Source organism: Uranotaenia lowii, chromosome 2 (assembly GCF_029784155.1).
Source record: "Uranotaenia lowii strain MFRU-FL chromosome 2, ASM2978415v1, whole genome shotgun sequence".
NCBI classification, from domain to species: domain Eukaryota; kingdom Metazoa; phylum Arthropoda; class Insecta; order Diptera; family Culicidae; genus Uranotaenia; species Uranotaenia lowii.
In genome coordinates this window covers 9,148,310-9,164,486 of record NC_073692.1, presented here as the reverse complement: position 1 = coordinate 9,164,486, position 16,177 = coordinate 9,148,310, and the positions used below count along the sequence as shown (strand labels likewise).

The 16,177-nt window shown below is 34.0% G+C and overlaps 1 protein-coding gene across 7 annotated transcripts in view; it reads left to right on the top strand.

Moving 5' to 3' along the window:
- Positions 1 to 16,177, top strand: part of LOC129742853 (dachshund homolog 2) — a 94,102-nt gene that overhangs the window by 50,043 nt on the left and 27,882 nt on the right. For 2 of the 7 annotated variants that reach the window (XM_055734790.1, XM_055734791.1), the window contains exons 2-3: positions 1,941 to 1,967; positions 12,581 to 12,765. In XM_055734790.1, the coding sequence (XP_055590765.1) occupies positions 1,941 to 1,967; positions 12,581 to 12,765 (212 nt within the window). The remainder of the gene's footprint in view (positions 1 to 1,940; positions 1,968 to 12,580; positions 12,766 to 16,177) is intronic. The other 5 variants (XM_055734795.1, XM_055734794.1, XM_055734793.1 and 2 more) reach the window with 5 other exon arrangements.

Genomic DNA, 16,177 nt, shown 5'->3' with positions numbered 1-16,177 from the left:
GTCTTTCCAACTTTTTTTTTTGACAATTTTGAATTTTTTTTCATTTATTAATTGCCTAAAACAAGTCACGAATGCCACAACGATGATAAAATGTCATAAACAAGAAAGCAATGCGTTTCTAAATACATACACTGAATTAGAAAATGTTATAATCTGCATGCATGGTATTTGTTGAACAATTCAGCACTTTAAATGCTGATTTAAAGTAATTAAGCATTGAGCATACAAACTTTTCTTTTCTCCTGAAAAAGCACTGCTAAATATCGGATAAAAATTCAAAGAGAGTCTCTTTAAATCGGTTGAGTTAATAATGTCGTACGAATAGAGTTAAAATTTCCGAGTAAGTTATTTATGTTTATAACGTTCCCTGAAGCCTAACATCTAACAAAAGTAATCCATGTGGTGTTGACCTGCAAATGTCAACCGTTTACCAGGATTTATTTTCTCTCCGAATTCGTGCAACAAGTTGTGTGACAAATGTTCTTCCTGCTTGGCAAAGACATTTTTCTTTTGCGGCAGAACCTCCTTTTTTATTGCCTCAAGTCGGCTTAGAACACCCGATTCGGTTGTTGATCCAACAGCTCCTACCTATTCGGTGGGCAGGACTGAATTCGGCCAAGTGATAAATGGCACCCACCTTGTTAGATTCTTCCTTCTTTTTATTTACAGGGTTTGAGGAAGGTATAACTTTCCGAATTTTCCCACTGTTTTTCCCCCAAATTTGCCAAAAAAAAACGGTGCTTATAGCTGTGGTGACAGGATTTAAAGGACCTTTACCGAATGGTGAATTCGGTTTTTTCTGCCTCTTTTTGCCCAACTTTTGCTGCGCCAAATGAATTAGGGGGATTTTTTTTTTCGTTGGTTAGATTTTTGATCGAGCTATCTCCGAGGAAGGTTTCCCTCTACTAGGATTTTGTAAGCATGTTGGATGGGGCTTAATTTTATTGCGAATTAGTGTCTAACACAAATTTACCTGCTTTCTATGTCACGGAAACTAACAGAAAAGGGGAGAGGTGATTAAAAGCAATCCTAGCAACCCAGTGAAAATTTTCAACCATTTAACAGCGCCGGCCAACACGTTCCTTGCTGGAAAAGGCCAACGAACGACCTTTTTTCAACTCTTTAACAGTCGGCAGCCGGCGTGTCTATTCCAAAGCCTACTACTAGTACCTCTAGGATCCATGTAGCGTGTGTATGTTCTGAGTACGGGGGAGCAAAAATTGAAAAAGAAAAACACGGTGACGGCTACACGAATCATCGGGAGGCTTTTGGCATGTAGATAGTGAGTGTGTGGGTCATGGGAGAATACATGCCGGTCGAGTTTACTCCCTCCAGTAATTTCAAGCTTGCAGTTTTTGTATTTTGATTGTGGGTGCTGCTCTCCCCAAAACCAAAAAAAATCGAGTGCCCCTTCAAACACCCCAGCAACAGATGGGGTGAAAAGAACTTTAATTGAGCGCGAACTCCATTGAAAACTTTTCAACAGCTCGAGTATCCACACAATTTAGCGTGTTTTCGGTGTGCCTTTTCGTAGATTGTTACTTTATTTATGTCTGTGGTTTTGTTCTGTGTGATTATTTTCATGATAGATGTGCTTTTGTATTTCAATCTATGTTATTTCGATGCAGGTTCTCTCTGCTAGTGTGTGATGTTTTAATTTGTTCTACCCTTTTTTTTCTTCTTTCTTTCACTGACTTAATAATTGGCGTTCAGTTCCTATTTTCCATGTACTAACGAATGATAGATGCTCTCTTTTTATTACGTGTCTGTTTAGTGATTGCTCCTTTTTCTCTACATGTATTATTCACTGTTTTCCATTCTCTTCAAATCATTGTAATCAAAATTTTTGTACTTGTTCAAAATTGTACCCCAAAATTTCAAAAAAACAACAAAAGAACCACTGAACGAATGGACAATTTTTCTTTCTTTTTTAATTTCAGATGCTTATCGATAAAACCACCTGAGAGGTAAAGGCATACCAGTTTATCAGTAATAACCCCCCTCCTAATGCGAACCTGTGTGCGTGTGCGTGGGTGTGAATGGGTTGAGTCTAGTTGAGCAAAAAGTTGTAGGAAAAAGTACGATCAAAATCATTCGAGAGAAACCTTTTTCTAATGCAAATACAACACCATCGTCATCATCATCAACCTCATCAAGCTCATCCAAGTAACCAAAGCAAAAAGTTGACGCTTTGATCGACGGCCATGACATATTGCCCGCTCTCGTTCGCCGTCTACATCAAAGCACGCCATGATTCGGAACCTAGCCCAGTCGCGTTTCTCAGGAATGATTTTGCACGTTTTAGAGTTCTTTTCAGTTCAAATCTCTTTGTTGTGTCAAAATTGACATGTTAACTCAAACTCGAGTTGAAAGAGCCATCCCTAACCTAGTCAAAAATCTTAACCATAATCGTACATAACCACAAAAAATGGCGGTGTTTGTAAAACAAGTAGACTCAACTTTCAACCCATTTGAAAAACAATCCCCTAGAAAGCGCTTTTAGTCAAAATACCATAAGAACTCACATGTGATGGTAATAACAGCTCAGAACCTGGTTGCAAAAGATGAAAAATTGGTCCTATCAACAAGACCGTTTGGCATAATTTTCTTAAAATTAAAAAAAACAGTGCATATAAAAGACAACAATCAACAAATCTTGCTCCGCTTGCCCGATGATGAATCGCAAGAAAATTGGCACGTATCCCCTACCTGATCCCCATCCATTTTAAGGTTCAGTCACATATTCACTCAATCAACCCTCCCTAGTCTCCAATCCACGTGGAACACGCGCAAGAGTCGAACTAGATATTCGAACGAAAACAAGAAGAAGAAAATAAAACAAAACACAAGGGAGATGTGGGGCCATCTATCATCGTGATCTTGGTTGAAAAAAAAAACACCCAATCCAATCCGGGCACGCAGTCATCCGCACTACATAGTCAGAATCGTATTGGTTGATTATTAGATTGTGTATTGTGGGGAGGATAAAGATTTATTAACTTATGAATTACCTACCCCCATGCCCCCTCACAACTCCCTCGATTTGACGCTTACGGATGCTGCTGATGCTTAGATTGAGGTGCAGCTTTTTTTTCCTGTTCTTGTTCGTAGAAGCTTATTAGTTTATTCACAGTATCGCTCATTTACTCACATTCATTTTGGTGGAGGTTTTATTTAAAAAAAATTGTTTACGCTGGTTTTAAGAAAAAAAAAATGCGATAAAAGTAAGATTTTTTCTAGCTTTAATTATTTTCAGTGAAATTTGGTTAATTTTACCAGCCAGAGTTTTGCACATAGAAACACTTTCCCAACCAGATGGCCAAATCAGAAGAAACAATCAGCAGAAGCTGCCTTTAAAATCAGCGCTTCCTTAGCCAATCCCGTCTTTTTGCACTTGGAGGCCAAATCAAAACAAACAATCATAGCATTAGCTTTAAAAATTTGTGCTGCCTATGCTAATCTGTCTTTTTCCGCCGGAAGGCTAAATCGAAATAAACAATCAGCAGCAACAGTCTTGAAAATCTGCTCTTCCTAAGTCAATTTTTCACCGGAAGGCTTAACCAAAACAAACAATCAGAAGAAGCTGCCTTAAAAATCTGCGCTTCCTAATCCATTCCGTCTTTTTTTTCACTGGGAGGCCAAATCAAAACAAATAATCATAGCAGCAGCTTTTAAAAATGTGTGCTTCCTAAGTAAATCGGTCTTTTTCGACCGGAAGGCCAAATCAAAACAAACTAAAAAATCTAAAAAATCTGTGCCTCCTAAGCCATTTCGTCATTTTTCACTGGGAGGCCAAATACAAACAAATGATCATAGCAGCCTTTAAAATTTTTGCTTCCTAAGCCAATCTGTCTTCATCCACCGGAAGGCCAAATCAAAGCAAACAATCAGCAGCAACAATCTTAAAAATCTGCACTTCCTAAGCCAAACCGTCTTTTTACACCGGAAGGCCAAGTCTAAACAAAAAATCATAGCAGCGTCTTTACAATCTGCGCTGCTCCAGCATCTCTGTCTTATTTACCTACCGGAGGAACGATCAATCAAAGCAGCATCCTTAACAATCTGAGCTTTTCCTCTCCATCTTATTCACTGGAACCGGAATCATTTCTAAACAATCTGAGCATCAACCTTGCAAATTTGTGCTCATCTTACCAACTTTTTTGCCATTGTCGTGATTTTACGAATCTCCGAATCTCAGCTCTCAGATGCTCTCAGACACGTCTATCACTCACAAGAATTAATCAATGGCTGACTTTGTTTGGTTTGTTTTGCCTATTGTTGCCAAAATATCAAAAGTTGTCATAGATTTTTTTTAAATTTTATTTATCTTCAGTGTTTCCGAATACAACTATAATGTTATTTTTTTCAGCATATATTTCATCTCATCTCTACACAGAATATGAAATCTAAATCGAATTAACGTTTTTATTCTATATATTATTTATGTTGAAACTAAGTTTATAGTTCTCAACCTTTGATTGGAATTTTGCCGAGTCATTGTTGAAATATGATGTTAGCATATCTGAAGTTTTTGAAAAGTTTCATAGATGGGATCAAAAGTTACGCGAGGTACAATAATTCAGGAATAAACCTATAAATGGGATTTCTATAGAATTTTGGACGATTCATTAGAACAATATCTTTTCCATCCACAAATCAGTCAAAATTGTCTGGCAAAAGCAATTAAGAAATGGAAAAAATGAAATAAATGATCCATTTGTGTTTCGAAATCAGAATCTCAAGATATTGTTTTGAGTTTTTGATTGAAATAGATTAACTGATTGTTGAATATAAAATATGATTTTCTCATGGAAACATTTGTCCAAACTTCTATAAAAACATCCAAAACTTCCAAAGTTTGATGCTTCCAGAAAGAGGCAATCCAATCTTTTGCAACCGTTTACCTTTTCGCATTCGACAGGAAATTACGAATTGCGATTCGAGTCTTTTTCCAAAATTGCATCTCACGGAACTTCCTTCAATCACGCACAGAAACAAATCAATCCACTTGTTCACATCACTTTTTTTCATTAATTTATTCAAAACCTCGAAACCGTTTGAGCCATTTGCGATGGTTGTGTTGTTTTACATCTAGGAACTTAAAACGCTTAAATTATTAAAGATTTCGCGGACACGAAAAAAGCACGTGCGATGCCATCGGGTCGACGCCTACTTCTATCTCTCGCATTCCAGTCTTAATTTATTCAATATATCCTTTAAAAAATCTTCAACGTTCATAAATACCCTCAAATTTGGTTCAATTACTGTTTTTCTCTAAGAAAGTTTAGCTATTTACACTCTTGAGATCCCTCAAACCACATTTGTCTCCATAAAACCCAAAATTCTTTAACAGTATTTTTCCTCAAACAAAACATAGAAAAAAACATTCACCCACTAAAAAGCTGGGTGCAGCAGGAGAAAAAAAACCACCCTCAAAAAATATGCTTCTCGAATGGCTTCTCGCCTATTTATGTATCCATTTCTAATTTTTAATTTCCAAAGTTCGTATTTGAAGACGAAGAAATTCTGCTGGCCCTCTCTTCCCAAGTTGAGGTTTTCCCATTTTAATTCTATTAATCCCTCACCACACCAGTCAAGCCAGTGTTTTTTTCTCTGGCGTTTTCTTTTGAGGAAATATGATTCAAAGCCGCCTCCTTAGATTGGACACAGCCATTAAAAATAGCGACGGTTTTTTCTTCTCGGGTGAACCCAAAAAAAAAATTCCTGGGTAGGGAAAGATTCGTGGTGGAAATTTAGCGGTCTGCCGCATGAGGGTGTCAAGCCATGTAAGAAGCTTATTTGAATCTTTAGAAGAAAACACCCCTAGGATCGTGGTGGTGACGGTTGTCAAAACATTCCTGGGTTCAGTGAGAACAAATTTTTCGGATCTTTGATACAATATACTTTTAGGCGATTATTTGAAAAAGTTTTTTATTCAGTACTAAAAGGTCTGTAGTATACAGTTCTTTCAGTAGTTTCGGAATGGTCCTTGACGGAAAATTTACTTTCAATAACAGTTTTCCTCCATAGTTCAATCAACCATAGAGAAGGATTGAAAAAAATCCTTTGAAAGTGGGTGGTATTTTCCCACTGACTAGTGTTGTAGAGGGGAAAATTTTTCTGATCAGTTTTTGCACCTCGAACTAACAGAAGCGACACGAAATGCAACGGATCGGATGAGAGCGAATAAATAGATTATGCCGGCAAAGGTGAACTAATCCCAAGCCGAGCGTCGAAGAAATCCCGAGCTTAAATCGTCTCCAAGCAGCCCCAGAGCCAAGACCGATAAAGACAAACGAGACAGCAAAAGGTGGTCTTTCTCACCTTTTATCTTGGCCCGGGGCTAGAAAATCCTACGAGAAAAAGGAGCTCGACCAACAACAACGGGGAAGAAAACACAAATCTCAGATTCAAAAAGACGCTCTCCCTCTAAAGGTACTCGCGCCTGTAATAAGGATTATGAATACCGAGGGAGAGAAATGGGCTTTAATGGAATATTTATGTTTCATAATTAATTTGTAGAAAATATAATTAATATTTTATTACACGCCGAAATAAATCAAGCCGGACGTGCAGTTTCAGTTAGGTTTACCAGCAGCATCCGTGGAGGGTAAAGATAATTCAGCAGCCGGACCAGTCTGGCTCTTGTGCCAACTTACAGTTTCAGTGGTGCAGCTGAAATAATAGCGACGGCAATGTGAAATAAACGCGAATGGTGGTTTTTTGTTTCGTTGGTCGTGTTTTATCAGCTCTGCTCGCTACGAAACGAACCAAGGCTTCCGAAAGAAAAAGTTTTTCCTTAATCTTTGTGGGGTCCAGCCGGAAGGGGATGCTCAACTGCGACAAGTTTGTTTAAAAAAAATCATAAGAACGTACTCTTAACATAGGTAACAGTGAAACAATATTTGTTATCTCTTATATCTTTGAAATTATTAGTTATTCAACCATTTTTGATTAAAGCTTGAAATGAATGAAAAAAAAAATGATTCACAAATAATTAAAATCTCATGAGGAAGAAAAAAGTTGAAATGATACTGGACTTAGTAGACAGCCTTACGGAATATCAAATTGATCGGATTGAGTTCTACAGCTTGATTTTTTTTTCAAATTAGAGAAAAACTTCAAAATATTGAATAATGGAGAATTATTCAAAAGTTAGTCTGTCGTTAAACGTAAATTTTGTGAAAAAAAGCTTGGTCATAATATATACTAAAAAAAATTCATTAAAATAAAAAAGATAAAATAAAAATTTTTAACCCAATAAAAAAAAAAATAATTTAAAGATAAAGGTAAAAATCTTTTTCAAGCGGCCTTACCTATATGGAAGTTTTTAAAAGCTACCTCCAAATATTGATCCTTTTATCAAGATAACAAACTGTGCAAAATTTCACTTTATGTGGACAACTGCGAAGCGAAATGTTCATTCACCGGATGAATTTCGCAAGTTTGTTTTTGAAGGCCGGCCACAGTCAAAGGTGTGTGGTGTCCTAATTTTTCAAAATTGCTTGAATTGTCCTGATTTTTTGAAAAATGGCCCCTAAAATGTCCTGATTTGTCCTAATTTTTTTTTAAATTTTTAAATTATTAATAAATTTATTGTTAAATGATGAGAACATGAAACTAATCTTTAATAAAATAGTTTAACCAGTATATCCGATGATAATCTTTGGTTCAAATGCTATTTCAATGGTGTTTTTCGATATTAACTGCAGGCCAGTCAAGATTCTTCTCGCTTCAGTTGCATAATTTGAGGGGTCTTCAGCACCTGGGTTCGCCTTAAGTTATGCAATCTAATGAAAGCTGCATGTTATTTTCATAAAATTAGTAGTGTTCTGAAAAATCCTGATTTTTTTCATCGCGGTGTCCTGATTTTTGACAAAACTACCAGCCACCTGGCCACAGTGCTCGCGAATCGCGAAACCGGTTCAACACTGAAAAAAAACTTTCGGTGTTATTCGGTGTCACAAAACGCAAAAAAAAAAACAATCCGCGTTATTTCCGGTAAACCGCGTAAAAAATCTTGCAAATTCTAGAGCCGCAGGAGTTCTGAAGAGGAATCTTAAGGAAATGAATACTCGGTGTCTGGACTTTGTGAGGACATCGTAAAAATAGGTTTTTGACGCGGTTTTGAAATCCAAGATGGCGGCTTCTGCCTAGCTTCAAAATGCTTTAGATAACTGAAAATTGCATGAAACACCCACAATATAAGTATTAGGTGGAAAAAACAATAAGTAGAAGTCGAATTTCGCTGTCTGACGCTATGGTATGCCATCTCGAAATCCAATATGACAGCTTCGCTTTAAAATATTGTAAATGACTGAAAATCGCATGGAAAAATATAAAAAAAAACTATGACAAAAATATAACAAATCTTTGAAAAAAATATAACAACATAAAGACAAAAAAATTACTAAACTTTGACATAACTTTGATAAAATAATGAAAAATGTGATAATATATGACAAAAATATGAGGAAAAAAATTGCAAAAATTTTAATTATTGTCAATAAAATGACAAAGCCTTGACCAAAATATAAAAAAATAAAAGAAACATGACAGGTGACAGTAATTTGACAATAACATTAAAAAAAATCTAAAAAAGCTAAAAAAAATAAATGACAAAAAGTTTACAATAAAAGAAAACTTTGAAAAATATTTGCCAACAATATGAAAAATATAACAGATGCCATTAAATATGACAACTATTATAATTAATCAAAAATGACAAATATGACAAAAAATATTAAAATGCATTAAAATAACAGAAATCTGACAATACTTTGAAAAAAAAATTACAAATGAGATAAAAATATATCAAAATCATAACAAAAATATGATAAAAATGTATCAAAACTATGACAAAAAAATAAAATGATAAAAAAATGACAATAGTTTTTTATAGTTCTGTCAGATTTTTGTCATTTTCTTGTCAATTTTTGTCATATTTAATTTTGTATTTTTATCATTTGTCGTATTTTTGTCCTAGTTCTGTCAGTTTTTTTTCAATTGATTGTACTTTTTTTTACATAGTTTTGTCTTATTTTGATTCGATTATAGTCTTTGAACATCTTCTCTTTAAACTGAGGATCTTATCCGTTACAACTGTGTTGTAATTTTACTGTTGAACATGCCATCATTTTGTAATTTTTTTTAACATACATATATTTGTCAGCATTTAATTATATTTTTATCTTCATAATTTAGTCAGATTTTTGTCATTTTGTTGTCAAATTTTTGTCAGAACTTTGTCATATTCTGGTCTTATTTTATTTAATTTTAACGTAAAATTTTTGCCATATTTTTAACACATTTGTCATAAATTTTTCATAGTTTTTGGTTTTATCATATGTATGTCAAATTCTTGTTATTTTATTGCAATTTTTGTATTATGATGTCATCATTGTAAATTTGTTGTCAAATATTTGTCCTCATATTAGCTCCGTCAGGTTTTTGTGATTTTATTGACAAATTTTAATCATAATTTTGTCACATTTGTTCACATTTTGTCATATTTTTTTTCACATTTGTCTTCGTTTTGCCTTTTTGTGAATTTTTTTTTCATATATGTTATAATTTTGTAATATTTGTCATATTTTTGCATTATTTTTTTTACCTCAATTGTCGTTCTTTATTAGAATTTTCATTTGTCACTTTTTCGTTTGCCTTTTTTTTTGTCATAGTTTTTTTTTCAGATATTTGTCGTTTTATTGTGAAAGTTTAGTAAAAGTTTTTTATATTTTCGCCATAGTTTTGTTAACATTTTGTCTTATTTGTATAACACTGTGCATATTTTATTATTTTCCTTTCAGTGTTTTTTTCAGATTTTTCAAAATTTTTGTTCAAATTTTGTCGCAGTCATTTTTCATCTAGTTTTTAGCCCTTTCACACACTACCCATATTGTGGATGGTTCATGCGATTTTCAGATATTTACTGCATTTTGAAGTTGAACGGAAACTGCCATCTTTAATTCCAAGATGGCATCGGGCAGCAAAATTTGACTTCTACTTATTGGGCCTTTTTACCCAATACCCATATTATGAGGGTTTCATGAGTTTTCAGTCAATTCCGTTATTTGCGAAAACCACGTTAAAAAAATCGCGCATTTTCATAACCAATTGAGGAACGGCGACGATACTTAAATAAACAAACTTTTGAAAAACGTTTTTTTTTCGATGTTTGTTTTTTCAACGTGTTTCAATGAAGTTTTGCAGAAATTCCCTTCGCAGCTCTTTGTCCGCGATCTAAGGCGACCCACAAACGCGTTAAAGTTGAAAAATTTATGAAAAAAACATAATTTAAAAAATCATTACAATTTCTGGCAACACTATTCAAGTCTTACAACCTAGATAAACTGAATATGTTAAGACTAGGTACAACTTTTCAGAAAACAACAAGTAGTTTTGGAATCAGCGAAAAAAGTTCTTCGAATTTTTTTCCCAAAACTAAAAATTTGTAAAAAGTAGCGAATACGTTGAATGGTTTTTAACGATTTAATTTCTCATTGAAGATAAGTGATTTACGGTAAATGAACGTAGTTTCAATTGACATTCCCCTTCTTTTCTTCCTTCAACCCACTTGACAAAAAAAAAACCTCTATAGAGCTATACCGTCAACTGATGAGTTAGGCTTGCTTCGATTCATGCACACCAAAATTTTGCTGGTTTCTGTTCCGCTGACTTTCCAGCCAAATTTCCAGCAATTTCAATTGCTGGAAAAAACAGCAAACCTGTAAAAATAGTTTTGTTTAGTATCTTTTATAGAATATCTACCTGTCCAATAAAAACTCACCTTTGTTTTGCTGTCTGGTTGCTAGTATATAGAAAAAAAAAATAAAATAATAATATCAATCTCAACAAAAATTCGTTAAATAGAGTCTCACCTGCGTGCGAAAACAAAAAGACTCCAATTCGACAAATCGATTATTGATTTTCCAGCAAACTAGATCAATTGCTTGAAAGTCCAGCAATTTGTAAACCGATTACTAATCTATCTGCAAAAATGACAAGAACACAACCGGATGCTGCAAAATCCAGCAATTAGAAAACCGATTGCTGGTTTTCAACAAAAAATTGGATTGCTCAACGGTTCCACCAATTTTTCTTTTTGCTGGAAATCGAGGCAAAAATTTAAATAGTTCTATCACCTTTTTCTTGTACGTTGGCTTAAAAGGAATAGATCAAAATTTAACAAACGCGTGTAAGTGAGCAATTGGAGGTTTTCTATAATTTTCGGATGTGGGTGTTAGAGTGCAAAATCAGAACATACGAAACATTCAAACGATAAGAATTTTTACAAACTGTTCCTGAGCACCACTGGTCCACGTGATGCGAGATATCTTTTGTAAATTGTAAACAGTGCACACCCGGCCTAGTGTAATAACACAAATCTCTCCTCAGGTAAGCAACTGGCAGCACCCTGATTCCCGTATCGCGACTGCAGAACGAGAAATATAAATCTTGAATCGAAAGATAAAACAAGGCGCGCGCGAGCTCGTCTCTTTCCCAACAACCATCGTGCCACTTTGCGACTTACAAGCTCCTAAAAAAAAGATAATAAAATGCATAAATCAAAGATCAACCTGCAATTACACATACAGAGAGTAGCAGGCAGAAGTACTTGCACTGCACAGCTATTTCTGATGTTGTACCCCTCCTGAATGCTACTTTGTCTGACTCTTACCATTTTTCCTCAGAAATCATAAATCCTTCTCAGCAGTATGGTATTTTCCACTCTCTTGTCGAGCCTATCTGTTTAAATACGTAACGGTTTCAAATGTACGAGGCTCCCCATATAGCTACGGTTTTGATTTGTTTCTGCGAATTGACCTGAAATACGAGAATAAGTAAGAGAGAAAAAAACCCGTAAATGATTGCCCCCTTTCGATTCCACGGAACTCGCACGGAGGTCAAACCCAACCCACCAAGAGGTTACAGCAGCGAATGTTGCGCGAATGTAAACTCGAAACCTTTCGCAGCATAATCCCGAAAGCAAAAGAAAGGCTTTTACTCAATCTGTCCAAACAATAAAAGACGCCACTTACTAAATCCCTATTCATTTCACACCCAATGGATGCCGATAAAGCTTGACATGTGTCTTTATTTTTTACAATCAAAGTAGGTAGGAAATTCAAAAGCACAAATAGGTAAAAAAAACTCCAGCATTCTTTGTTAACTTTCGCCAAAAAGCGCCGTTTGTTAGAAATGCCATCAAAGGCAGCCGTGCAGAGCGCGGTTGCCAAAAACCACTGCCGCCGATTGCCGGACCCAGTGGGGCAGAAAGAAAAAACGAACAAAAAAATACGCAACCAAAAAAGGGACTCCAAAACCCAATGAGCTGGAAAACATCACGCTGAGCGCTTTCTCGCCTCTCCTCTTTCCTTGTTCGGACACAAAAAAAACACACCGACTCACATGCTGTCTCAGCGCCACTCCATCCATCGTCACCCACAAATTGAAAATGTAAACAAAACACACAAGAAGTGAGAAAATATTCCAACCTACCTCTTAGCTATAGATTCATATAAAAAAAAAACAAATTCAACAAATACTAACCACTCCAAACCCCCCGTCTTAACACCAGTAACTCTCTGCTATCGCACAGTTCTAGGCCCGGCAGACCCCCGAAGCGAGGCCCCGTGGGACTTTCGATGCCCGGAACGCCGATGTCGCACCATGCCGCGGCCGCTGCTGCCGTTGCCGCCTCCCAGATCAAGAAGCACCGCCTGGACAACGGGGAGTTCGTGTACGAGAACGGTCATCTGAGTGGTGAGTTTTTTGGTTAATTTTTTTTTCCTCTCAAAACCATAGGGTCTATTTTTCGACATTTAACGCCCACCTAGTAAGCGTTCAAAATAGGCGGGGGATGCAACGGTGGATGCACACTTTTAGCTGACCGAAAAAGTAGGCTGTGGTTTTACTCGGTTGATTGGTTGAAAACAAATTGAACCTAAAATACTGCGGTTGTTTTCTGATGATTTATTTCTAAGTTTTTTTTTATGAAAATTGTACAGTTTCGCCTCAATAAATTTTCCTAAATATTAACAAGCTAATGAAAATTTCACCTTTCAACGGGCTTGTCTAAATAGGCAAGTGAAGAAACGTGAACGTACTGATAAACAAATAACAAACTGGTTAAACATCCTGGTCGAACGAAGACAGTTGATTGTTTGAACATCTTCGAAGCTTATTGTTTTGTCAATTTGGTCAAATAAAGACAGTTGTTTCTATGATCTCTGGGATTTTATCTAACTTATGATTTGTTTTCAATAGTTTTTTTACCTTAAAAAAAAACTTTACATTTATTGCAAAAATAAATCTTTGTAATTCAGTGTTGAGAAGTGAACATTTCGACACTGAAAATAGTACAGTGTGGCCACGGAACCATGAAAAAACGGGAAAAATACACAAGGAAGTAAAAATTTATTTTTGATTTCAAGATCAGGGATTTAAACCAAATTTAGGAATTCAGAGTTGTAATTTGATTTTCCAAGTCAGAATTCAACAGATCAGAGAAATTTTTTAAGAACATCATAAGTTTGAAGTTCAAAACTACTCTGATTTTTTCAATAACCTCTAAATTGAAAAAAAAAAACTAACAATTTTTACATGAACTTAGAGTTTAAAACTGTTACTAAAAATGAGATAATAATTCAAAAAGTCACTTAAAATTTGTTCATGCAATAATGAAAAAAAATCAATCAATCATATGAAAAACTTTAATTCAAAGTTAAATTTTGAATTCAGAACTCTGTGACAAACTTGGAAATGTGAAGAAAAGCTTCTTCTATAATTTTCCAGTCATAGTGTCTAATTCAAGAGCTAAAGACAGGACAATTAACAATGAAAAATAAATCTAAAAATCATTTTTACGTACGGCACTGTGTCTTTTTTGTAGCTTCGAAACAACAAACAGGAAACTTTCTGTCTTCAAACGAACTGTTTGTGAAAAAGATTCTTCGGAGGGTCCGGAACTATTTTCGAAATTCGTCTTTCATTTTATTCAAATAACCACCAAGGTTGCCGAAAAAAATTCTGTGCTTTTGAGAAAAAAATTCCGATTTTCTGTGATTCTACCCAAAAATTCTGTGGTTGATTTCTGTGATGCAATTTTCTTGAATTTCATAAAAAATCATGATAAATTGGGTCTTTTTCACAATTAAGTTGGGCAAAATCAATTACCATTACCAATCTTATCATATTTTTCTAATTCAAAGTAAGAAATCTAATTTTGATACCGTCCAAAAAATTATAATTTCGGAAACCCATTCAAAATTTAAAAATTCTGTGAAATCTGTGAAAATTTCAAAATTCTGTGTTCTGTGACACAGATTCTGTGATAAAAATTCGCTCTAAGATCTGTGAAATTACTGATTTTTCTGTGATTTCGGCAACCTTGATAACCACTCTTCGTTTATACTGAAAATTCCGAATTACAATTTTTAAAGCTTGAGTATGATACGATTTCTTTTAAAATTCAAAAAACTACGAACTTCTAACCTTATCCGTGGCAAAAATTTGAAGAAAATTTGAAAAAAAATTCTAGTGAAAATTAACACAAAATAGCTATAGGAATTTTTAGCAACACTGTAAAGAATTTAGAAGAAATTTTAAATAAGATTGTGTTTATGTAGACTGAAAGCAATAGTTTAAATCTTTAAAATGTTACAATTATTCAACAATGCATTATATCTCCCTCCCAATATTTTCGAGTAAAGTATGGCTTTGAAGAACATGTGAAAACTAATAAACCCTCCAGAAGATTTTTTTTCCAAACTCTTAAAAAAGTAACTTTTTGCTTTTTTGGAACTTTAACCTCTCTGACCTTGTTTTCATGTCTTTAAGCTAGTTGCAGACATCATCAAGAAAAAAAAGAGATGAAAATATGAAGAACTGAATCTAGCTCATCCGATTACTGAAATATGAATTCCCGACATTTTTTCCATAAACTCCCAATGATAAAAATATTTCTGTGATGTTCAAATATTCGTACTTTGATCAAACTTGTGAATTTAAAAGAGATAAAGAAAATGACAAGTAAAACTTTTAACAATAGATTTTTCGTAATTATGCTGGAATTTTATTTTAATTTTAAAACATAAAATTTAGTAGGTACACTACATTTAAGGTTTGAAATTCGTTATATTTCTTATCATGTTAATCTTTAGAAATTTATAAACGAGTGCAGAAGTAAATCAATGAATGAGCAAACAGATACACATAATTTCATGTAACGACTCAAACCAAGCAACTGTCAAAATTATCCATTTTTTAAAAGTAATTCTGTTAATTCATGTATTTTTCTATTAGCGATATTTTTCGTTCACTTGTGGAACTGTGTTTAAAATGATAAGCAGATCTTTCAAAAGTATAAACAACAGAAACATTTACAAACAGAAACTAGAGACTAAACACGAAACACCGGATGAGAATAAACTTCATATAAATTTCTACAAATAGTTTAAAAAAATCTTAAAAAATCTTATTTACAGAATCATGAAAAATTTACCATTTGCTACAGAGATCAAATATTTGAATACGAATGGTCTACAAAAATTTAATGCATACTTTTCAATTTAATGACATGACAATCAGTCGTTTCTAGATATTTTTAAAAAAGCATAATTTTTGTGAAGGCTATATTTCTGAGGAATTTAAAAATTTTGTTAAACTTGATAATCTATATAAAATACTCAAATTTAAATTCATTTTTCATTTAAAAATATATGTTGAGGGAAATACAATATTATGTTGAACAAATAACTGTATCTTCTTTGCTGATATGAAACCCACATTTTTTTGCAAATAATCTACAGAACTGTAAATTTTAGCAAGTTACCTAAATTTTGTTAAAGTTTTGAGATTAGAATTCAAAATTGGGATCGTGATTTCAACATTCTGCAACAATGTTTGATTAAAAGTAAAAACAAACTCCTTCAACAGCATATTTCAAAATTGTATTTGATTTTTTTTTTATAAATTTATTGGCTTTTTTAAACGACAGTTGTATCACACTTGGTATAGGTAACAGGCCAGTATATAATTATAACGTATCAAAAAATTTTAGAATATCAAATTTTAAAAAAAAATCGTTTCATATCACGGCCATAGTGACGACGGATTTGGTTAAAAATCCTGTTTTATAAACCAATTTCATTTTTTTTTTTTGTGAGTATGATTC